The 25,061-nt window shown below is 49.7% G+C and overlaps 1 protein-coding gene across 1 annotated transcript in view; it reads left to right on the forward strand.

Annotated features, from left to right (window-relative positions):
* Positions 1-6,271: 6,271 nt before the first annotated feature.
* Positions 6,272-25,061, forward strand: part of Fcgbp (Fc gamma binding protein) — a 34,560-nt gene continuing 15,770 nt past the window's right edge. The window contains exons 1-9 of the mRNA XM_026411586.2: positions 6,272-6,326; positions 7,288-8,529; positions 10,399-10,745; positions 13,016-13,586; positions 15,142-15,746; positions 18,292-18,862; positions 20,380-20,972; positions 23,437-24,007; positions 24,126-24,325. Coding sequence (XP_026267371.2) covers positions 6,272-6,326; positions 7,288-8,529; positions 10,399-10,745; positions 13,016-13,586; positions 15,142-15,746; positions 18,292-18,862; positions 20,380-20,972; positions 23,437-24,007; positions 24,126-24,325 — 4,755 coding nt within the window. The remainder of the gene's footprint in view (positions 6,327-7,287; positions 8,530-10,398; positions 10,746-13,015; positions 13,587-15,141; positions 15,747-18,291; positions 18,863-20,379; positions 20,973-23,436; positions 24,008-24,125; positions 24,326-25,061) is intronic.

A 25,061-nucleotide genomic window follows, 5' to 3' on the forward strand; every position in this document is an offset into this window, starting at 1 on the left:
TTATTTGCAACAATATAGGTGGAACTGGAGGCCATTATGTTAAGATAATCCAGGAACAGAAAGACCAGCACCGCATGATGGGCCACATACTGGGAAATAAGTCAAGTAACAAAATTTAAAGAATTGGAATAATTACAGTATGTTCTCTGAACATTATAGAATAAGCTAGGAAACATCCAATCACATGGATATTAGACAACTCACATCTAAATAATCCATGGACCAGTGAGGAAATCTCAAGGGAAAAAAAACAGAATTAAGTGAAAATTAATATTGGACATAGCAAAACATGTGAGATGCAAATGAGGAAGGGAACTTTATTGCACTAAATGTTTACATTAGAAAAGAAGAAAGATCTCAAACCAATAATCTAAGCTCCTACCCAAGAAAGTAGTAAAATAAGACCAAGATAAACCACGGAATCAGAAGAAAGGAAATTTAAAAAGATTAGAAATCAATCACATCGAACAAGAAAAACATAATAGAAATAAAATCAATGAAACAAAGCTGGTTCTTTGAAAAGATCAACAAAATTAATAAACATCTAGAAAGACTGGTGACGAAGATGAAAAGAGAGAAAGCACAAGTTACCAATATGAAGAATGAAAGCTGGTAGATCACTAGAGACCCTTAGTTACTCAAGTGCTAATGAGGGAATACCATGGGTCATCCTATGCTCACAAATTTAACAGCTTGGATGAAATAGATCAATTCCTCAAAACCCACAAACCCTAAAAACTCAACCAATGTAAAACAGAAAATCTGAATAGTTTAAAGAAGTTGAACTTAAAAAGCTCTAGAGGAAAAAAAAAAATCTCCAGGCACAAATAGTTTCACCAGAAAATTCTTCTAAACATTTAAAACAATTAGAACCAATTTTATGCAGTCTGTTCCAGAAAACAGAAGAGAGCATTTCCAACTCCTTCTATGAGGCTAATCCAATGTTACCTTGATGTCCGAACTGAACAAAGACGTTACAAAAACAAGAAAGAGATGCAGGAGAGCAGAGAGAGAGAAAATTGCTCTCACTCATAAACTTGGATTAAAAAATCCTCAAAAATACTAGAAAATCGAATCCGGCAATGTGTAAAAAAATATTATGTTCCATAACCAAGTAGGATTTTTCCCAGGTTTGCAAGGCTTGCTTAATATTCAAACATAAATTATTGTGCCACAGTGGTGCACACCTGTAATCTTAGCAGCTCAGGAGGCTGAGACAGGAGCATAGCCAGTTAGTTCAAAGCCAGCCTCAGCAAAATGGAGGTGCTAAGCAACTCAGTGAGACCCTGTTTCTAAATCAAATACAAAATAGGGCTGGGGATATGATTCAGTGGTTGAGTGCCCCTGAGTTCAATCCCCAGTAGCCCTAAAATAAATAATTAATTAATGTGGTCTACCATGTTAAGCTAATGAAGAAAATTTGTATGATACAGGAAGTCTTTGGCGATATCCAACACTCTCTTGATAAAACTCAGTAAACTAGAAACAGAAGGAAACTGTCTCAACCTGATAAAATAGCATCTAACAAAAAAAACTACAGCTGATATCATAGTTCATAGTAAAGGCTGAATGATTTCCTGATTAGGAAAAAGGCAAGGTTGTTTGTTCACTCTCACATCCATTCAAGCCAGTTCAATAGGGCAAAGCCAAGACACACACACACACACACACACACACACACACACACATCTTGACTGGAAAGGAATAAAATTCTCCTTATTTTTAGATGACATGATTTTCTGCATTTGAAAATCTTATAGAAACTCCCAGAACTAGTAAGTCGGTCCTGTAAGTTTACAGAATATAAGATCAACATGAAAAAATCAAATGCATTTCTATACACTAACAATGAAAATGTGGAATCTAAAATTAAAAGGACACTACTGTTTCTAATTGCATCAAAGAAAGTGAAATATTTAAGTACAAACCTAACAAAACACGTACAGGATCTATATGTGGAAATTTTTCAAAATTTCGGTCAAATAAATCCAAGAAGATCCAAATAAATAGAAGAACATACAATTATTCGTGGATTAGGAGACTCATCATAGTGGCAAGGAGCAGCTAGTCACAAAAACAATTCAGGTTGATAGAAAGACTATGTTACAATTGAAGAATTTATCATCAAGAACACAATCAGCAAGGATGGTGGAATGTGATGGACATCATCATCCAAAGTACATGTATGAAGACACGAATTGGTGTCAACATACTTTATATAAAACCAGAGATATGAAAAATTGTGCTGTATACATATAATAAAATTGTAATGCATTCTGCTGTCATTTTTTTAAAGATCAATTTTAAAAAGTTAAAAAAATAAAACACAGTCAAGAAATTTTTTTAAAGTCACAGAATGGAAGAAAATATTTGCAAAACATGTAACCAACAAACAGATTTGAATCGAGAAGATATAAAGAATTCATACTGATCCATAAGACAAAGACAACCTAACAGAAAAATGGGCAAGAGATTTGAATAAGTACATTGCTAAATTTACAAAGAGATTCAAGTGGTCAATAAATATATGAAATGTGCTCAACCTCAGATAATCAAGGAAATGCAAATTAAATCACAACCCAAGACCTCTATGCTTCTGGAATATATTGGTGTACGTGTCAACCAACCAGAGTGGTTATACTTTGATTATGGAAGATTAAATTTGTACATTAACTTTGAAACTTTGGGTAGCATCTAAAGCTGAGCCCAATAATCTGGCAAATTTATAATTAGAAACTTCATACTATATCCCAAAAGAAATTGCAAATGTGTGCACCAAAAGACTGAATCCTTTTAGCCCAAAGTGGAAATAATAGGGATGCTCCATAGCAGAATGGGTAAAAATGTGGTGTTTTTTTATACAACTGAGTAGCATAGAAAATAAACTGTAATTTACATGTACAAGGATACCATGGATTACAACAAGCCAATCACAAAATGATACAAACGTATGATTCTATTCACATAAAATTCAAAAACAAGGACAATAATCCGTGGTGTTAGCAGTCAAAATTCCGGCTACCTATGGGAGGTATGGAGTGCATAGTGGTGGAACAAGAGTATTTAGAGGGCTTCTGGGATGCGGGAATCTTCTTTTCAAACCTGGGTGAAGGTTATAGGGTGTGTTCATTTTGTGATAATTTAAAGAGCTGTATACATTTATGATTTGTGTACATATTAATTTGTGTATTTTATTTCAATAAAATGTTTTTAAAACAGACCCATGAATCACATCAGAATGATTGCCTATAAAAAGACAACAAGGATGGCAAAGGAGTATAAAAAAGACTAAGCAATGAGATATGTGGTTGGGTGGATACATAGGCAGCTAGATAAGTAGATGAAATGGGGCCTGTGCTACCAACAGCCCTAGAATTTTGTGCTAATATGGGAGCTACACACAATTAGCCACTTAAATGTAACTAAGTTAAAAATTCAGTTCCCCTGCCACATCAGTGACATTTCAAGGGGTCAATAGCCACACAAGTCCCACAACACAAAATATAAAGTTCCTATCACTGCAAAAAAGTCATATCGGACAGCTTAAGGAGCCTTTCCTAGCAGGGGGGAGGAGAAATTAGTAAAAGAAGTAAAAACGAGAGAGAGAGAGAGAGAGAGAGAGAGAGAGAGAATCTGAGAATCCCCAATGTTAAAGAGGTGATATTAGAAAACAGACCAAATTAACGCAAGATCCTGAAGAAAGTGAAACAGGGCACTAGACAGTTTCACAGAGAATGTGTGGATGTCAAATGTTCCAGAGAAGGAACTAGAACCACCTGGTAAATAACAGGTCTTTGGAGAGTTTAGGAAAAACAGTTCCCTGGCAAATGGAAATCAGATCCTGGGATCCAGAGCATGTCGGAATGAAGTCAGAAGGAAGTTAGAAATCTCTGCCAAATATAAATTTAGCTGGAGAGGGTAAGTGTTCTCCAGCTGTGCCTTGGTCTATAAAGACCACACAAGCCAAAGGGTTCCGGGGGTCTGGAATGGCGTACGATTGATAACCCCCTGTGCACAGAGGGAGGCTGAAAGGCGCAGAGGTACAAACGCCCTTGTTTGGGCTCAGAGCAAGGAGCCTGCAGCAGAATAAATGTGGTTTCTCTGACCATAAGGAAGTGTCCCCAGAGGTTATTTCCTGGGTCAGCAGTGGGATTCCTGAGAATAGGTATAATATGGGGTAGGGCCCAGGGGTGTGTCGTAACACACCTGAAAGGAGAAATAGAAAAAGTCCCAGAGGATTGTCAAATACAGAGAATTTGTGAGGTTGCCTGTCACCCCGCCGGGGAAGGGACTCCGGCTGCAGAAAGCATGGATGGACTTTGAAGGGGGAGGCTTCTCTCTGATGTTAACCAGGGGAGACCCCAAAGTCTAGAGGGGCCTGAGGGCCACAGTCACCCCCTGAAAGCTCATCCTAATGTATCTGTCTTAGAGGACAAGAGGGGTATCCACGTGGAAGAATCCAGCATCTTGGTTGGCAGTCACTGTTCCCTCTTCAGGAATCCCAGTGGCCTCCCAGTCCTGATTCCCCTCAGGGACCCAGTGGTCCTCTCTCCCAACCCTCAGACTCCTCAGGCACCAAGACGGCCCTCCTCCCAAGCTCCCACTTTTCCAGGGTCCCCACCCCTGCCTCTTTCTTGCCCCTCTGGCTTTTCTCCAGTCTCTTATTTATCCAGGTCGCTTTCCTGGTTGACTTTAGATCCCAGTCAACTTTGAGCCTTTATCTTCTGCTCTGAGAACCTGCCCTGGGTGGATGCAGAGGTGGCCAGAGCCCCAGGGAGGGAAAAGCCTCCACCCACCATGGCTGCCCAGAGGTCCAGGCCTCAGCGATAAGGAAGGAGGAGTCCTGGGGCCAGCAGCTGCTGGGGTGTTGACCGAGAGGACAGCTAGGCTTTGCAGCTGCTGTTTCTAGGGGAGACTCCTCAGCAAACAAGGATTCCAGAGGTCAGGAGGAGGGGAGCAGAGCATGGGTCAGGCAGCCCTCCGGGAAGGACTGACTCCGTCTCAGCCAGCCCACGGGACCTCTGGGCTATTTCTTCTGCTCGGTGTGTGCCCCCCATGACCCCCATGTCTCTTCTCAGGCAAATTCTGGGGTGTGCAGAGGACACAATGACCCAAAACCTGTTCAGCCAGTCCCTTCTAATGGAAAAAAAACATCCCCACAGGACAAAATAAAACAAATCCCAAACTAAATAATTCTACAGGAAGCAAAACCCACATGTCTGCATGAAACCAGGAAACACAGGCCTCTGGCCTGACGCACAGCCTCCACTGGACTAGGGATGGAGGCATCGTGTCCCTCACCGTGGTTTAGGCCTCAGAGCCATGCCCATCTCCAGACACTGGCCCCAGATTGGTGCCTAGAAACAGGATGTGGGTGGCTGGGGACCAGCGATCAGCCCAGGGGGACTGGGGAGGAGTCCAGACCCGGATATGGGCTTTTTGCTATTGTTCCTGGCAGGGGCCAAAGGAAGAAATCTGGCCAGTGAGCCAGCAAACATCAAGAACGCTGCCTCCCTGCTCCCCACCCCCACTCTACCCAACCCCTGCCCAGACCCAGGCTCATGGCACCCTGCTCCCCAGCTGTCTCCCTCGGGAATGCCACCCCTCCAGTCATTTGTACGACATTTCTCGTGGACTCCAAGGACACAGCCACCAGCTGTTCTCACACCCCGCTCAGCACCCAGGCTCCCGACTCCACCCTGCCCAGGCCTTCGGGGCTCCCCATTCCACCTGGCCCTGAGATCTGCAGCCTCCTCCAGGAAGTTGGCATCATTTGCCTGGCAGGTGGCCCCGGGCGTGGCCTGAGGGGCTAAGAAACTCCCCTATATAACCCAGCCTGCAGGTGCACCCGAAAGCTCCAGGGACCTGCAGGTGAGAAGGGCTGGGGTCCCCCACAGAAGTGGAACAGCACTGAACAGCAAGTCCCCTACTCTTGCCTCTGGCTCCAGACCCTTCTCCTCCCTGGACCCTCTGAACCGCCAAGTCCTCATCCTCGTCCCTGGTTCCTACCTCTTCCACTTCATCCCACCACCTATTGGACATTCAGCCTTCCCTACACACACACCACACACACACACACACACACACACACACACACCCTTGGATTGGGCCCACCTTGCCTCAACTACCCAAGTTCTCTTCCTGCCTCAGTCTTGCTAGTGCCCAAGTAAACCTTGTCCTGAGACTGGCCCCTTCTGTCCTCGCCAGGATAGTCTCTGGCAGGACCAGCAGGCAAACCTCCTATGACCCCTTCTCTTTCCCTACCGCAGACATGGGTTCCCTGTGGAGCTGGTGGACACTCTGGGCCGGAGCAGCCCTCCTGTGGGGTAAGTCAGATCCATCCCTCATCCATGTCCTGGTTCCAATCTGGGAAACTCTGCCTGCCTGGGTTAGTACCACAAACCTACCTCTCAAGATCCTCCTGGCTACTGACATGAGAGAGAGACCTTTAGGTTCTGCAGAGAAATGTGGAATTCACCCATTTTTTTCCCCTCTCTCTGTCTCTGTCTTTCTCTCTTCCCCTGTTCAGGGATGTTGGGAAGCCCCACTTGCCTCTACTTTTAGAAGATACACTGTCCTCTCTTTCGTAATACCCTTCTTCCTTTTATCCTCTTCACAAACCCCCAAAGTCCTATGAAGACAGAATTTATATACTAGCAGCTGACTTCAGTCAGTGTGTGCCCTTTGGTGCACAAAACAATTTGGGGTTGGCAATTTCCCAGAAAAATTCAGATCGTTTTTCTTAAAAAACGGGAACATAGTTGGATGCAGTGGTGCCATAATTCCAGCTACTCAGGAGGCTGAGGGAGGAGGATTGCAACTTCGAGGCCTGCCTCGGCAACTTAGTGAGGCCCTGCATCAAAAAAGATAAAAAGAAATGTAGCTTAGTGGTAGAGGGCCCTTGGCTCAATCCCCAGTACTAAAGAAAAAAAGGAAGGGAAGTAAAGTATTAAAAAAGAAAGGGCCACAATCCCTCCTAATAACTGGCTAAATCTAGTAGCAACAACCTGCTTTGGGTAGTTGTATATGTGCTCTGGTTTTCCAGTTTGTACTACTGGCCTGGCCCGGGTAGCACTTAAGCTTGAGAGCCAGATTTAAAGTGTTTGGCTTTGGGGGGAAGAAAAAAAAAAGCCAGAAGGGTTTACAGATGAATGTTGCATGAGTATTAAGAAAATAAAGAGGTGGGGGGGGTGCAATTATTTCAACATGTTTTCAGACAGAGGGCGAGGGCTTGGCTCTCGGATGGGGAGGATTAGATAAATGGACCCACAACTGCGTTTTCTTAAGGGTTGACCCAGGAGGTCACAGCGACCCCCAAGAATGCTGGCGGGGAGGATTTCCTGGCGACCTTCCTGCAGAATTACCAGGCCGGGTACAGCAAGGCCAGTCTCCAGCTCTTCATCTCCAGTTTGTCAGAAAACATCGCCACGGTCTCCATCATCAGCCACGCAGATAAAACCTCGCAGACGGTCACAGTGAAACCTGGGCAGACAGTCACAGTCAACATCACTGCTGAGGCTGAGATGTCCGGCACCAATACCTTTATGGGTGCGGTAGAGGTTCACTCTGACCAAAACATCTCCGTGCAGGCGTTAAATGCTAAGCCCAGCTCAGCGGACCTGACGCTGTTGCAACCTGTCAGTGCCCTGGGCACAGAGTACTTTGTGGTCACACCTACTGACATCTCAACCCGAAATGTCAGGGAGTTTGCAGTGTTGGCTGGCTCCGAAGGTGCTGAGGTCAGCGTCCTCCTGAAGGGGGCAGTGACGTTCAAGGGCAAATCCTACTCAGCCGGCAGTGTCCTAGAGGTGACTCTGAACTCTTACGAATCGGTCCAGTTACAGAGCAAAGTTGATCTCTCGGGGTCAAAGGTCACAGCCAACCACCCCGTAGCTGTTTTCTCTGGCCACAGCTGTGCCCAGAAGCACACGAAGTGCGACTTCGTGATGGAACAGCTGTTACCCACATCCGCCTGGGGCAAACAATATGTGGTCCCCCCTCTGGCCGCCCAGTCTAACTACGATCTGGTCTACATTGTGGCCAGCCAGACCACAAACCTCACCTACAACCAGGGGGGTACCCCTGGCTCCCGGGTGCTCCAGATGGGTGACGTGTTTGAGTTGCAGGTCAAGCCAAAGCAGCCACTCACCCTGTCTGCCGATGTGGGCATCCAGGTCGTGCTGTTTGGCACAGGTGCTGACAGGAATGATGTGACCTATGACCCCTACCTGATCCTGATCCCAGATGTGGAAGCCTACTGCTCTTCCTATGTGATCAGGAGTATTCCAGACTCTGAGGACGTGGTCATACTGGTGGTACCAACAAAAGACACCAGCGGGCTGACCATGGATGGGCACCAACTGGGATCCACACTCACCTGGGCTCCTGTGCAGGGCAGTCAGTTCTCCTACGCTGAAGTGGACCTCAGCACTGCTAAAGCCATCCACAGGGCTGAGGCAACTACCAACTTTGGAATGCTCCTCTTCGGGCTGGCCCAGGCTGTGGGCCTCGGGACAACAGCTACCTGCAGTAAGTGACCCCAGGCCCTGACCACCTGGCCACCCCTTTCCTACTTACCTGTTCTTCGGTGGCTCCCTGGCTCAGCTGAGCTGTCCACCTCTCAGGTCCATCTTCCCTAACATCCCTTTTTTCAGTCCCCTCTCCCCACCCACACATACACCCAGGAACGATATGATATTCTAGATATTTAGCAACCCGAGCAATCCAGGGCACAACCAGTCAGAAGCTGCCCCAGCCAGAACACTGCAGCAGGAAGCCTCCATTATACCAGCATCACCCCTTGCCTGTTGGCTGGTGAGGAGGTACATATAACAGGTACATCTCAGGGATGGGTTACTAGGGGAGAGGCCAGGTGCCAAGGCAGAAGGATCATTGGGGAGGGGTCAGGTCAGCAGCGTCTTACCCACCAATTTGGAAATATTTTGACATGTTAGCAGCTAATGCAGCTCTACGAATGCTACTCTCATGTCTCCTATAAAATTGTTGATAACTAAACTCAGAAGATCTAAGAGGATAGCCAGGTGCGGTGGTGCTCACCTGTAATCCCAGTGGCTCGGGAGGCTGAGACAGGAGAATCTCGAGTTTAAATCCAGCCTCAGCAATGGTGAGGCTTTTAAGCAACTCAGTGAGACACTGTCTCTACAAAATAGGACTGAGGATACGGCTTAGTGGCCGAGTGTCCCTGAGTTTAGTCCTCAGTATCCCCCCCAAAAAAAAAAAAACAGAATAATAATGATGAGGGGGGCAGGTATCTCTCAAGGAATCCAAGATCTTTCTAGGTACATCACCTTTTGACATGATTAATGAATAGGACCTGGGGGCTTCCAATTGAGGAGCTGCCACCAGGCAGTGAAGGTGGGTGGCATGTGAGGACACAGAGGTTAGAGGCAAATTTGCCTAGGGTTTAAATGCCACCTTTGCTTGGGAGACCTTGGGCATGTGACTTCACCTTTCGGGACTTCAGTTTCAACATCAGTTAAAACTGGGATAAGAGCTGCACCCTGGTCACAGGATTTTAGTCGGGGTGACGATGGTTAAGTGTAAAGCACTTCTGGGCAGTGGTAGGGGGAGCTTTGTTAGGAAGGGTAGGGAGGCAGGGGTGTTTGAGGAGAGGGAGGCAGACAGGGAGGGGCTGTTTCTTCCTTGGTGGTCTTCTCTAAGATAGGACCCTTGACACTAGGGCTCCCTATCCTGGCAAAAATGTCCCTTCTCCCTGCCCTCCAGGGCGTGGATGCCATCTGACTTCAAGGGGCCACTTTTGGCTTGAGTAGTAGAATGGGGGACCGGTGAGTGGCTAATTATAACAGGTACATCTCACACTCGGTTCAGTTCCAAACTCCAAGGTATAGCTTACTTAAACCTGACAATACCCCCCCTACCCCCAGATCCTGATGGAGAGGGATCATCGAGGTTCTCCTGTTACAAATGAAGAAAGTGAGGCCCGAGCATTTCAAATAGCTAAGCCCATGTTACAGAGCTGGCAGGCCAGGATTCCCACCCAGGAAGCCTACTCCACGGTCATTTCCATTTTGCTGAATAGTCTCTGTATTGCATGGTCTGTCCTTTAAAGCGTCCCTTAGCCTTTCCAGCCTGGTGGGAAGGCAGGGCAGAGAGGGAAAGAAGAAGAGAAAAACACAAAGGAACATTTCAGGGACTGTTCGGGGTCCTGCTTTGCTACTTTCCATTCTTCTGGGCTAAGCTGTGTTGAAATGGGGAATCGGAAAGCCTGGGGTTTTCTGGGGGGACCAGAGGAGCTCTCCTGGACTCCGAAGTGCGCTGCTGGGAGAAAACCGTCCAAGTTCCCCAGGGTGGGAGGACCCCAGGATCTGCCCCTGGGGACGATTCTTACTCTTGATTTCCACCCTGCCCCCTCCCCAGCTGGACGGTCCTCTGCGGACCCCTGCCAAGGTGTGCAGTGTCCGGCGGGGCAGCACTGCCGGGCCCAGGGCAGGAAGACCTCATGCGTGCGGGATCCCACAGCCGTCTGCCGCGCCCAGGGTGACCCTCATTACACCACCTTCGACGGGCGTCGCTACGACATGATGGGCACTTGCTCCTACACAATGGCCGAGCTGTGCGGGCAGGACGACACCCTGCCTGCCTTCAGCGTCAATGCCAAGAACGAGCACAGGAACAGCCGTCTCGTCTCCTACGTGGGCTACGTCACCGTGCTTGCCTACAGCCACTCCGTGTCGCTGGCCCGCGGGGAAGTTGGCTTCGCCAGGGTGAGTGTTGGGAGGCTTCGGGTTTAACACCCACGAGCTCCCAGTCTGGAGGCCAAGCCTTAAGCCCTGGTGTTAGACCCCAACCCCAAAACCTGTTGGGGTGGAGGATGTGGAGTGGTCCCAGGAGGGAGGGAGGGGAGGTGGGAAGGGAGGAGTTGAAAATCAGTAGCAGGACCTTAAAACCCTTTTCTCTAGAAAATGTTCTAGAAACTTCTAGAAATTTTAAGTAATGCCTAGAGAGATGATTAGATAAAAAGCATATGCCACATGGTCTGTAATGACAAAAGCAAAACAGAAAAGGTTTCCAACAATGGGGGATTTCTGAAGTGAACCCATCGCTAAAGTAAATGAGCACCTACTAGGTGCCCGATTTATGTCTTAGCACTTTCCCTGCATTGATCCAAATGTGGTGCTTACGGCAACTCGGTGAGATAGGAATTATGAACAGGGATGGTTGAGGAAACTGAGGCTGAAAAGCTGAGCCGCTCCCAAAGGCCAACAGCTACCAAGAAGCTAGGAAGAGATGGCTCTAGGAACAGGGCCAGGCTGGCTCCTGAGTCTCTGTTCTGCCTCTGGTAAATGCCTTCCTACTCAGCCTGAACAAATAACAGCACAGAAACGGTTTCCATTCCCCGCCCCCCAGATTAGTTTTGCCTGGCTGACAATGTCACATTAGCCAGGTGGCACACACATGTGATCACAGCCTCTAGGAGGCTGAAGCAGGAAGATCACAAATTCTAGGCTAGCTTCAGAAATGGGATGAGACCTTCAGCAACTTAGGGAGACCCTGTCTCAATAAAATAAAATGGGCAGGTGCCGTGGCACACACCTGAAATCCAGCAGCTCGGGAGGCTGAGACAGGAGAATCTCGAATTCAAAGCCAGCCTCAGCAACTGCGGGGCACTTAGCAACTCAGTGAGACCCTGTTTCTAAATAAAATACAAAAATAGGGCTGGGGATATGGCTCAGTGGTCAAGTACCCCTGAATTCAAGCCTCAGTACCAAAATTAGAAAAATAAAAATAAATTTAAAAATTAGAAGGGTATATTATAAAAAGTCTCATTTCTACTCCTGTCTTTATCTACCTTCCTCCTATTCCCCACAGATAACCACTTGTATTAATTTCCTGACTATTCATCACAGGAAAATCCCTCTCCTCTCTGATTTCCTGACTCTGTCCTGTTGATCCTTTAAGGTTCAGTTCAGCTATCCCTTCCTCTGGGAAATCTTTCTTGACTGGCAGGATTTGGTGTGGTCCTTTTTCTAGGCTCCCAAACCAAACCAACCCAGACTCTTTTGCCTGTGCCTCCCTAGTCCTGGTCCTGACCACTCTGAGCTGTCACTATTTAGTCAGTAATGGATCTGTCTCTCCCAGTGGATTTGGAATCCATGAGGGTAAGGGCATGGGGCAGTCTTGGTCCCTGTTGTACCCCAGTATCTCCCACCTCAGGGCCAGTTGCAGAGTGAGTGTCTGAGGGGTGTTTATTTAGTTGTAGCACTGATTTCATAAATTTATTGAGCACCTGCTATTCTACCAGGCTCTGTTGTAGGCAGTGGAGATAAAATAGTGATGGAAACTGACAAAAACCCATCTTAGTGGAACTAACATTCTAGTGAAATTAGATGATAAATGTGAGAGATTTGCAAATCATATACATTGGTACTGGGGATTAAACTCAGGGGCACTTTACCATTGAGTTACATCCCCAGCCCATTTTATTTATCAATCTATCTATTTATTTATTTATGAGACAGGATCTCACTAAGTTGCTTAGGACCTTGCTAGGTAAGTTGTTGAGGTTAACCTCAAACTTGGGATCCTCCTACCTCAGCCTCTCAAGTTCCTGGGATTACAGGCCATACACTCACCCAGCACAAGTTATGTTTGAGAAAATTAAAAGCTATGTGAAAAAAAGGAAAACAGGGAGAGAGAATAGGGATTAGGGAAGAGTTGCTACTTAAAATAAGGTAACCTGGGAGTGCCTCACTAGATCAGTGACATTGAGCAAATATTTCATAGGAGGTGAGGATGTGAGTGTGAGTGTTCTCTCTCTCTCTCTCTCTCTCTCTCTCTCTCTATATATATATATATATATATATATATATATATGAAATATCTGGGGGAGAACATATTTGGGAGCATGGGAATTGCAAGGGCAAATTTGTGAGGCTTTGATGGGATCCAGAAGGAAGGAAGGGAATGTGGTAGAAAGGGGAAATGAGGAGGGGAGGAGATCTCTATCTCACCACCACCCGGACCTCCTCTGCAGATCGACAACCAGCGCTCACGCCTGCCGGCCTCCCTGAGTGAGGGTCGCCTGCGAGTGTACCAGAGTGGGACAAAGGCCGTGGTGGAGCTGGACTTCGGGCTGGTGGTCACCTATGACTGGGACGCCCACCTGGCCATAAGCCTGCCTGAGCGCTTCCAAAACCAGGTGTGCGGTCTGTGCGGCAACTACAACAACAACCCTGGTGACGACCTGCTCACTCCGGACGGGACTCTGGTCTCTGACATCGTGGAGTTTGCCAGTAGCTGGAAGCTAGATGATGGTGACTACCTGTGTGATGATGGCTGCCAGAACAACTGTCCCTCCTGCACCCCAGACCAGACCCAGCAGTACGGAGACAGCCGTGTCTGTGGCGTGCTGACCGTGCCCGAAGGCCCCTTCGCAGCCTGCCATGAATCCCTGGATCCCCACCTGTTCCTGGAGGATTGTATATACGACCTGTGCGCGACTGGCGGGGACCGGATCAGCCTGTGCCGTGCCCTTGGCGCCTATGCCCAGGCCTGCACGGAGCTGGGCATCTCTGTCGGAGACTGGAGGTCACCAGTCAACTGCTGTAAGTGGTGCCGTGGGTGGGGGGCTGGGAGCACATGGTGAGGGGCAGGGGACCTCTTGCTCCTGCTCAGTATCTGAGCACCAGTCAGCCTGGTGCTGGACAATGCCTGGGACACAGTAGTGGCCGACACAGCCAGGCTGTGTTCACAGTGAACCCGGGGTTGGGGTGGACATATCACCAGACAGTGACAGACTGGAATGGTCTGGGCTGTGATGGGGGAGGCATGGACAGAGTGGTCAGGGCTGGGATGGGGGAAGTTCAAGGGGACTATGGGACACCAAAGAAGGTTCTTAATCCATCTTGGGGAGAGTTTGGGGGAGGATTTCCTGGAAAAAAGTAATATTTGATCCAAAACCCAGAGGAGAGTTGGAAGTTGCCAGGAAAAAAGGAGGAGGAAGTTGGTTCTAGGCTCAGGGAACATCATGGCCTGAAGCTTGGCAGGAGAAACAGTCTGCAGAATTCCAAGGCGGAAATACAATTGTCTTCCTCTGCTTATGCTCCTTGCATACCCCCCCAGCCCAAGCTCTGTAACCAGGTGTTCATCCGCTTAATCAGTCATTCAGTCAACAAATACTCTGTGATCTCCCCAGCCCTGTGCCATGCCAATGTTGAAGACACAGTGAGGATCCACAGAGACCCACCCCTGCCCCTGTAAGACTCCCAGAGGTGTGTTTAGGAGACAGGAAATATCTTCAGAACACAAAAGAAAGCGAGTTCTTGAAACAAGTATATGAGAGACTCGCAAAGTGTTAACAGGTAACTCTAGAGCCAAGAACAGGGCCTGGTGACAGAGTCAGCTATGTAATGATGGTGATATTCACCGAGCACCTCTGCGTAGACTAACTCACTTAATTCTCACACCAACCCTGTGAGGTCAGCACGGAATCATTTCCCGTTCCTGATGGGGAAACTGAGGCACAGGGAGATCAGAGTGATTTACTCATAATTCCACAGCTAAGAGATCTGGGACTTGCACTCAGGCTGCCTGGACTCCAGTAGACTCGCACTTGACCTTGCACCACATTGTCTTTTGGAGGCAAGGGTGACACAGGCAGAGGGATTGGCCTTGCAAAGGCCCCCATGTGGAAATTTGAGGACCAGGGAGAAATCCTCATGACTGGGACAGAGAGGGAGTGAAAGAGGTGAGGGCAGTTGGTGTGGGTCCTGTGGGCTTTGGGAGAAAGGCCTGAGAAAGATGGAGCTATAGGAAGACTCTGAAATGGGGAGAGACGAGACCTGACCCGCGTCCTCTCTGGCTGAGGACAGATGGTGGGGGCAGCAGCAAGAAGACCAGGCAGGAGGAGGCTGCTGCCCCGGATGGGACAAGGAAGCAGATCAGATTCTGGGTGTGTTTTGAACCTGGAGCTCACATGATTTACCCACAGATTGGTTGTCCAGCCAACAGGATGGAGAAAGGCCACACACCTTTGAGGGTTGGGACCTGAGCCCTGGAAAGGATGAAAGTGGCATTAACTGAGATGGCAGGCTCCAACAGAGTAGCAGGGTGTGCGGGGCATCCCGAGGGCCCTGCTGACCCACTCCCCTCCTCCCGCAGCCATGTCCTGCCCCGGCAACAGCACCTACGAGCCCTGCGCGCCCCCCTGCCCCGCCACCTGCAACTCAGAAGCCTCACCCGCCAACTGCTCCGGGCGCTCGTGCGTGGAGGGCTGCGTGTGCCGGGAGGGCTTCGTGATGAGCGGCGGCGCCTGTGTGCCAGCCTCGTCGTGCGGATGCACCTACGAGGGCCAACTCCTGGCGCCCGGCCAGGCCATCTGGGCCGATGATCAGTGTAGCCAGCGCTGTACCTGCGACGGCGCCACCCACACGGTGAGTTGCCAGAGCGTGAAGGGCTGCCCGGAGGGCGAGCTGTGCCAAGTCCAGAACGACCTCCTGGGGTGCTACCCCACCAGCTTCGGGAGCTGCCAGGCGTCTGGGGACCCGCACTACGTGAGCTTCGACGGCCGGCGCTTCGATTTCATGGGCACCTGCATGTACCTGCTGGTGGGCTCGTGCGGCCAGGACCCGGCGCTGCCCACCTTCCGGGTGCTGGTGGAAAACGAGCATCGGGGCAGCAAGACCGTGAGCTACACGCGCGCCGTGCGAGTGGAGGCCTATGGCGTGGAGGTGGCCGTGCGCCGAGAGAACCCGAGCCAAGCCCTGGTGAGTGACCCCGAGCCCAGGCTGGGTGGAGCGCAGGAAGTGCGCCCTAGGATTGGTGATTCTGGGTTCAGGTTAGGGTTGGGGGACGGCTCGAAGATCTGTGGCCATTGGTTAAGGCCCAGGTCCCTAATCCAGGACGTACTGTCCCTCCTTGGGTGTGTGACTGTCTCTCACCGCCTCAGTTTTGTCCTATGTTAAAGGGAATAAGGATCCACCATTCACGGGGTGATTGTGCGGATGTCATGAATGAACCTCGGAAGGGTTATATAGAGAGGACTTGCAGAGAGCCACCCTCGTAGGTGCATCTGCACCATGAGGTTGACACACAGGTGCCACTGTCATCAAGTGTTCAGCAGATGTTGTCTGCTGTGGTGTTTGATGTTGGGAGCCTTCAGAATGGTAGATTTGCACATTTGCTGGAGGAGGGTGGATTTTCAGAGAGCTAGGGGATGTGTTGGGTGATATGTGCCACTGGGGTCACTCGCAGGGTTGTGTGTTGGTGGACAGCAGAGTTCCTCTCCCAACCTCTCAGATCATGATGGGGCAGGACTCCCAGAGGCCCACAGAGTGAAAGTAAAAACCAATGATGTTCTTTTAAAAAGAAGTGGAGAAGTGGGGTTTTGGGGACATTCACACAATAGCTAATCAATGTTATTGAGCAGGTTTGGCCCAGGCCCTGGGGAGGTAGATGATTGAACCAGAAATGGGAGATCAAGAGCACGGTCCGCGTGCCAGGTGCTGGGCTAAACCCTTCAGGTACCTTAACCCCTGATCCCCACAGCAGCCTTGGGCCAAAGGAAACCTCACCCATAAATCCAGTGTCTGGCACAGAAAAGGCTTCAGATAAACAGAGGGCGTAATTATTATTATATACTTACGTTCCCACCTCTCTAAAATGACATTTTGCCTGAGTCTTGAATAATAATAGCCAACATATATTCAGTTACTTCAATGTACTAAATGCTCAACATGTATTAGTTCATTTCATCTTCACAGTACCCCTATAAAGTAGTAGTCTTAGGTGAGGAAACTGAGGCACAGAGAAGTTAACAGAGAAGTTAAGTCACCTGCTCAAGGTCGCACAGCTAGTGAGTGGCAGAGTTAAGAGTTTGAAGACAAACTAGCTTCAGAGTCTGTACTCTTGGTTTTTTTTTTTTTTAATTTTTTATTTGTTGTTTTTAGTTACACATGACAGTAGAATGTATTTTGGCATATCCTACACACATGGAGTATAACTTCCCATTCTTGTGGTTGTAGATGATGTAGACTTACACTGGTTGTGTATTCACATATGAACACAGGAAAGTTATGCCCAATTCATTCCACTCTTTCCTGTTCCCATCTCCCCTCCCTTCCCCAATTCCCCAGTCCAATCCAGTGAATCTCCACTCCTCCTCTCCATTGTGAGTCAGTATCTGCACATCAGAGAGAACATTCAGACTTTGGTTTGGGGGGCTGGCTTATTTCACTTAGCATGATAGTCTCCAGTTCCATCCACTTACCGGCAAATGCCTTAATTTCATTCTTCTTTATGGCTGAATAACACTCCACTGTGTATGTGTAAGACCAGAGTCTGTCCTCTTACCCATGATACTGTCTTGCCTGTTCTGAAGAAAGAGATGGACTGGCAGGGAGAAAAGTAGACAGAAGGGTGTTCCAGAAAGAAGAACAGCAAGTGCAAAGGTCCTGGAACGGCAATAAGTTGGAAGAGTTGAGGGACAGCAAGGAGGCCAGTGGGGCTGGAGTGAGGCTGGGGTAGGAGTTGAGGCAGGGGCTGGCTGGGATCAGGCTTGTGCTCTCAGCTGAGCCTGAAAGAGGAGGGGAAGGCCACCAGATGAAGAGTGGTGGCCTGTAGTCAGAGGGAACAGCAGGAACAAAGACAGAGTTGGACTGAACTTGAAGAGCATAGAACAGCACGGAGGCCAGCGGGATGTACATCAGGAGTGAAGTTGGAAGGCAGGATAGAGCAGTTGTTAGGAGAAGAGGTCAAAAAGGTGGGGACAAGTAGGGACTTGTGGGTAGACGGGTTCAATTTTAAACTGATTGTGAAGGATAAGATGTCAGTAGCCAGGCAAAGAATGGGGATGTGGAAGAAGGTGGGAGTGCCACAAGCAAGGGGTACAGCGGGTGCCAAGGCCCTGAGGCCGGGAGGAGCTTGGTGCGTCTGGGATGCCTGCATGACTGGAGTTGCCAAGGGTAGGTTGAAATGCTGTCCTGGGAGATTAGATTGGAGAGTAATGGGGACTTCAAGGCCATGATAAGGGATACCAGAGACAGTACAAATGCAGCCAGTATTTGTAAAATGACTGAGTCCATCTGGTGGATCAAAGCTGACACCTAAAAGATGAGGCAGAGGTTACCAGACGGAGAGTGATGGGTGGTATTCCAGAAAGTGGGAAGGGCCAGCGCAGAGGGCCCGAAGGAGGACCAAACGTGATGTTTGACGAGAGTAACAAAGAGGTCAGAGTCACTGGGGCCAGGTGGAGGGGTGGGCCACAGAGCCACCAGTGCCCTGACCCGTTCCCCCTCCTGCCTCTCTGCCCAGTTGAATGGCATCCTCCAAAACCTGCCCTTCCAAGCCGCAGACGGGCGTGTGCAAGTGTTCCGCCAGGGCAGGGATGCCGTCGTGCGCACCGACTTTGGCCTGACCGTCACCTACAACTGGGACGCCCACGTGACCGTCAAGGTGCCCAGCAGCTATGCGAAGGCCCTGTGTGGGCTCTGTGGGAACTTCAACGGGGACCCGTCTGATGACCTGGCTCTGCGGGGCGGAGGCCAGGCTGCCAACGCTCTGGACTTTGGAAACAGCTGGCAGGAGGAGCCCAGCCCCGACACCTGTGGAGCGGGCGAGCCTGGCAACTGTCCCAAGCTGGACTCCCTGGTGACCGAGCAGGTGCAGAGCAAGAAGGAATGTGGAATCCTTGCCGACTCTTCGGGGCCCTTCCGGGAGTGTCACAGCAAGGTGGACCCCCAGGGGGCAGTGCGCGACTGTGTCTATGACCTCTGCCTGCTGCCCGGCCAGTCCGAGCTGCTGTGTGAGGCCTTAGCTGCCTACGCCGAGGCTTGCCAGGCCGCTGGGGCCACCGTGCAACCCTGGAGGACCGAGGAATTCTGCCGTGAGTACCAAGAGTGGCACCTGGGGGTCACGGTCTTACGTATTTTCATTCATGCACAAGTGTCATTCATTCATTGAATCCTTACAACTGCTTAGTGAGGTGGGGATTAGGGTTGTACAGACCCATTTAGCAGAGTGGGAAACGGAGGTTAAGAAAGTTACACAGACAGCCAGGAAGTCACAGACAGTACAGATGCAGCCAGTATTTGTAAAATGACTGAGTCCATCTGGTGGCCCTGGGTCAGAGTCTCACGTGACAGGTGTCATTCAGAGATAATCCAGAGGTGCTGCCTTTCCAAGGAGCTTGGTTCCCTCTCCAGTTCTCGGTCACCATCTGGCCCACTTTACCTATTTACAACATCTACCTGGCTCCTGAGGGCCTTGCTTCAGCCGTGAGTGCAGGATCAGTTGGCAAACATTTTTCTTGCCTATTAAAGAAATTTGGAGGGGCTGGGGCTGGGGCTCAGCAGTAGACCATCCACCTAGCACGTGTGAGACGCTGGGTTCTATCCTTAGCACCACATAAAAATAAATAAATAAATAAAGATTAAAAAAAAAAGAAATTTGGAAAGGCAGGCTCACCTGAGTTTTGAATTTTTTATTTATTGTTCAAATATAATACACATATGAAGAATATGTACATATCATAATAAACAGCTTGCTCCATTTTCAGTAGAAGAACAAATCTGTGCCAATAGCTGCAAGTTCAAGAAAAAAATAAAAATTTCAGGTCCCCTACCTCACAAGATCACCACTATTCTGACTCCTAAAGTTTTTTTAATATATATAAATGGAACCCCATATTTTCATTACATTTAAATGGCCACAGGAGGAGATTTGATTTGGTTCAGTTTTTAGTCTTTCCTTTTTTTGTTTTTTGTTTTTGAGGAAGCTGCCTGTCTTACCCACCAGAGTAAAGGGAAGTGTTTTGGGTTTGGGTTTTTTTTTTTTTTTTTGATCATGACAACACTAAGTACTTTAAATACTAAAATTTAGTATGAATCATTATTTTGAAATCATGAAATATTACTAAATACTTAAAACTCACTAAAAACAACAAACTTTTTAATTACTACACAAAAGGAAGGAGCTAGAAATACTGCATTCACAAATATATTGCATAGAGTATACACACACGCGCACACATCTGCATGCTTAAAATATGTACCACGGATCAGCAATTTATACCCAACGTAAATAAAGTCATTAAAGACATTTCAGACAATGCTGAGCCATGGTCACCTGGGACTAGGATCTTCCTCTTAGGGATCAGAGCTGGGGTGGAGGTCGGTGGGAGAGTGCGTGCCTAGCATGTTCCAGGTCCAGGGCTCCATCCCAGGACCAGAAAAATATAAAATTTAGCAGGATCAGATTGTGATGCAGGGTGTTCCCAGGCGCTGCTGGACATAAGGGCTTCTTGTAGGTGGTCATTTGTGAGTGTGTGTGTTGCAGGGGTTGGGGGGGACTGTGTCACCCGAGAAGGAGAATTCCTGATGCCATTGGCTCCTCTCCCTGCAGCCCTGACCTGCCCACCTCACAGCCACTACGAGGCATGTTCCCGCGGCTGCCCACTGTCCTGTGGAGACCTCCCAGTGCCCGGGGGCTGTGGCACAGAGTGCTACGAGGGCTGCGTGTGTGACGACGGCTTCGCCCTCAGTGGTGACTCCTGCGTGCCCCTGGCCTCCTGCGGCTGCGTTCACCAGGGCACCTACTACCAGCCGGGCCAGAGCTTCTACCCCGGACCCGGGTGCGAGACCTTTTGCCACTGCCAGGAAGGCGGCCTGCTGTCCTGTGAGCCCTCCTCCTGTGGCCCGCAGGAAGCGTGCCAGCCGTCCAATGGAGTCCTGGGCTGCGTGGCCGTGGGCTCTGTCACCTGCCAGGCGTCGGGAGACCCCCATTATACCAGCTTCGATGGCCGCCGCTTTGACTTCATGGGCACCTGTGTCTATGTGCTGGCTCAGACCTGCAAGACCCGGCCTGGCCTGCCCCAGTTTACGGTCCTGCAGGAGAACGCGCCTTGGGGCAATGGGAAAGTCAGTGCCACCAAGGTGATCACCGTGCTGGTGGCCAACCACACCCTGCGGCTGGAGCAGATGCAATGGACGGTCAAGGTAAGGGCGGGGGAGGGGACAGGGGAGGGACCCTGGATGGGGGTGATGGAGGGGGGTGGGGCTCAGCCCAGGATGCACAGGGCCAGGGAAGGATGTGGGAGGCATAGAGGTCCCCGAGGAGAGAGCCGATCAGAAGAGTCCTTGGGGACCTGGGACCCGTTCCGTGTGGCTCAGTCTCTCTTCCCTGCAGTCTGTTGACTACCCATTCTGAACGTCTCTGTCCCCTTCCTCCCCCTGAGCTCCACTCTGTCCCTGCCCCAGGCACCTCGCTGGTATGTGGTGCATCCAGAAGTTGGCCTGCGTGGGGTGGGAGTGTTGGCACTCAGGGGTGGCGAAGGTTCAAGCAGAGAGGACAATCCCCTGCCACCCCCATAATAACCATTACGACAGCAGCAAAGCAGCTCCAGCTTCCGCACGCTGCCCCAGACCTTGATGGCTGCTAAGCACTTGGCGTGCACGCTGTCATTTTATTCTTGCAACCATAGTTGGAAGGACCATGATTTGCTTCACGTTTTTAGAGGGAGAGGTCCCATCACTGGCCCAGAGTCCCCCAGCAGAGGCAGGATTTGAACCCAGGTTTGTGCGCCAGGAGACAGTGGACTGGTCCCTGTACCACTCTAAGGGGCTTTGCTGATTGAGAAGGTATGAAGGGATCTCCCCAGAGAGCCCACAAAAATACAGGCACACAGCCTTCTTCCGTAGCAGTAATGGTGAGGATGCTGATACATAGCTGGCTTCATCAGGGGTTCCCTGCATGCTGGACATGCATTGCACAATTCAATGTCTCCCTAACAATATCCCAAGCTCCCAGAAGAGCGCCTGGCATATAGTTAGCTCCAAACACATGGGAGTTGGTGTTCTTGTTTGCTTCTCCCTGAATCCCCAGCATCCCTATGAGTTGGAAACCACCATTATGCCCACTTTGCAGAAGAGGAAACTAAGGCCCAGAGGTTAACTCTTGCCCTTAGTCACTACCCAGCCCAGCTTGGAAAATACAGAGGTTGACTATGGTTTTAGGACACTCAGCCAAGAGCATGCCTCTCTCTGCCTTCTCCCCTGATTCCTCACACTTCTGGAAGAATCCAATGTGCACTACATCTGTGATAAGGATTTAGAAGGCTCTGCTGGTGGACTGGGGTTGGGGCTCAGTGGCAGAGCCCTTGCCTTGCACATGTGAGGCACTGGGTTTGATCCATAGCACCACATGAAAACAAAATAAAGAAGGCTCTGCTGGAGCCCAGAGTCTTCCACTGTTCCTCAACTCATGGAGTTCATTTCCCCAGAAATTTAGCCTGAGTTTCCACCCACTGATGCTTAAAGCAGAAACCCTTAGTCCTCATTCACTCTTCAGAATAGAAACTTCCAGTAGTAGCTACTTATCACAGCAAATGCTCCCAGAGCATGCTTTCTATACCAGCCCCTTTCTCAGCACTTTACAGGGTTTTTTTTATAAAGAATATTTATTTATTTATTTTAGTTGTAGTTGGACACAATACCTTTATTTTTATCTATTTATTTTTATGTGGTGCTGAGGATCGAACCCAGGGCCTCGCACAGGCTAGGTGAGCGCTCCACCTCTGAGCCACAACCCCTGCCCACCTTACAGATATTAATTGATCTAATCCTGAAAATAACCCTATGGGGTTGATACTAAGACCTGCTGGTGAGGTTCTTATTCCCTTAAAACCTGCATTAGTTTGCAGGTGGCTGCTGTAACAAATTGCTACAATTGGTAGCTTAAACTAACATTTATTTTCTCACAATTCTAGATGCCATGGCAGGGCCAGACCCTCCACAGTCTGTAGAGAAGCTTCCTTCCTTGTCCCTTCCAGCTTTTGGTGGCTCCAGGTGTTTCTGGGCTTATGTGGCAGCACTCCAATCCCTGCCTTTGTCTTCCTGTGGCCTTCTCTGTATGTCTGTATCTTCTTCTGGCCATATAAAGGCCACCCCTTGTTGGATTTAGGACCCACACTACTCCAGGATGGTCTCATCTTGAGATAATCACCCTAATTACATCCACAAAGACCCCTTTTCCAAATGAGATCACATTCTGAAGTTCTAGGGGGACATACCTTCCCGCACACCATTCAGTCTACTACAAGACCCCGTTTTTAGATTCATTTTACAAATTTGGAAACTGAGCTGGGTGAGGTGGTGCACACCCCTAATCCCAGCAGCCTAGGAGGCTGAAGTGGGAGGATCACAAGTTCAAAGCCAGCCTCAGCAACCTAGTGAGGCCCTAAACAACTTAGCAAGACCCTATATAATATTAAATAGGGCTGGGGATGTGGCTCCGTGGTTAAGCACCCCTGGATTCAATCACTGGTACCAAAAAAAAAAAAAAAAATTTACAAATATGGAAACGGAGGCCCAGAGAGGTGAGGGCACATAAGCAGGGACACTTGAGGCACTGACCCTGTGTTCCAAGTGTGGCCTCTGAGGTGTGGCATCCCCTGGCGCCCAGGTGGACGGCGTGGACCAGAAGCTGCCGGTGGAGCTGGCCGAGGGCGCGGTGCGCGCTTTCCAGCACGGCTCCGACGTGGTGGTGGAGACCGACTTCGGCCTGCGGGTGGCCTACGACCTCATGTACTACGTGCGCGTCACCGTCCCGGGCAACTACTACAAGCAGATGTGTGGCCTGTGCGGAGACTACAACGGCGACTCCAAGGACGACTTCCAGAAGCCCGACGGCTCGCAGGCCGCCGACCCCAACGACTTCGGCAACTCCTGGGAGGAGGCGGTGCCCGACTCCCCGTGCGCGCCGCCGCCCCCCTGCGAGGACTGTCACTGCAGCCCCGAGCTGGAGGAGAAGTACAAGAAGGAGCAGTTCTGTGGCCTCCTGGCCAGCACCACAGGGCCGCTGGCCAACTGCCACAAGCTGGTGGCCCCCGAGGGGCCCTTGGAAGAGTGCGTCTTCGACCTGTGCCTGGGAGAGGGGAACCTGACCATCCTCTGCAGCAACATCCATGCCTACGTGAGCGCCTGCCAGGCGGCTGGAGGCCACGTGGAACCCTGGAGGACGGAATCTTTCTGTCGTGAGTGAGGGGGACACGCAGGGGTCAGGAGCTGGGAGGCTGGGGCACAGAAGGGGTAGACCCTGCACCGTGCAGCACCCCCCTACCAGACACTCTGATTGACATCCCTTTTTTGCAGCCATGGATTGCCCACCCCACAGCCACTATAAGCCGTGTGCAAACACCTGCTCTCTCAGCTGCTCGGCTCTCAGTGCGCCCCTGAAGTGCCCCGAGGTGTGTGCTGAGGGTTGTGAATGCGACCCTGACTACCTCTACAACGGCCAAGCCTGCGTGCCCATCCAGGAGTGTGGCTGCTACTACAAGGGTATCTACTATGAGGTAGGAGCACAGACATCTAGGGCAGAACCCAGGGCCTCGCAGCCTGTCCATTTGGCCTCCTGCCTCTCTCTCCTCCCCTTCTCTCCTCCCCTCCCTGATCCCACCTTGGTCCAGCTAGTCCTCTCCCAGCCCCCTGCTTTTCCTTCCTCTGATGCACCCTCCACATGGTAGTGGGAAACACCTTTATAAATATGACCATGGGTCCTGAAGCTGAAATATGACCATGGGTCCTGGCTCCCCAGGTCAAGATTCAGCTTTGTATCCCAGGTCTGGGCAAAGGTGGCCTCCATGGTCACAAAAATGACTTTTTTGCCTCTCTTAGACCAGCTGCCAGTACCCTCTGTTTCCCTCTCCCACAGTGAGTCCTTTTCCTTTGACTTGAGTGTGTGCTTGTCTAAAATCTGTCACCCTCACAAGACGGAGAGCTTGCTGTGGTCAGGGACCCTCTGTTGTTCTCCTTACACTAGCAATACTAGAAATAATAATAAATATGTGGGTGGTGCTTACCACCAGCCTGCTTTTATTTTACATAGACACTTTTATTACGAAGAATTTCAAACCTGCAAATGTTAACAGAACAGTGCAATGAGTCTCCACGTCCTGCTCATCCCAATCTTATTTCATCTCTACCCGCCCGCTTTCCTCTCCAGTCTGGATTGTTGAAGGAGGTCCCTTTTCGTTTCATCTGTATGTTGCACGTGTATTAACTCAGATATACTTTCTCTGGCGAATGTGA

Source organism: Urocitellus parryii, chromosome 15 (genome assembly GCF_045843805.1).
Source record: "Urocitellus parryii isolate mUroPar1 chromosome 15, mUroPar1.hap1, whole genome shotgun sequence".
Lineage (NCBI taxonomy): Eukaryota > Metazoa > Chordata > Mammalia > Rodentia > Sciuridae > Urocitellus > Urocitellus parryii.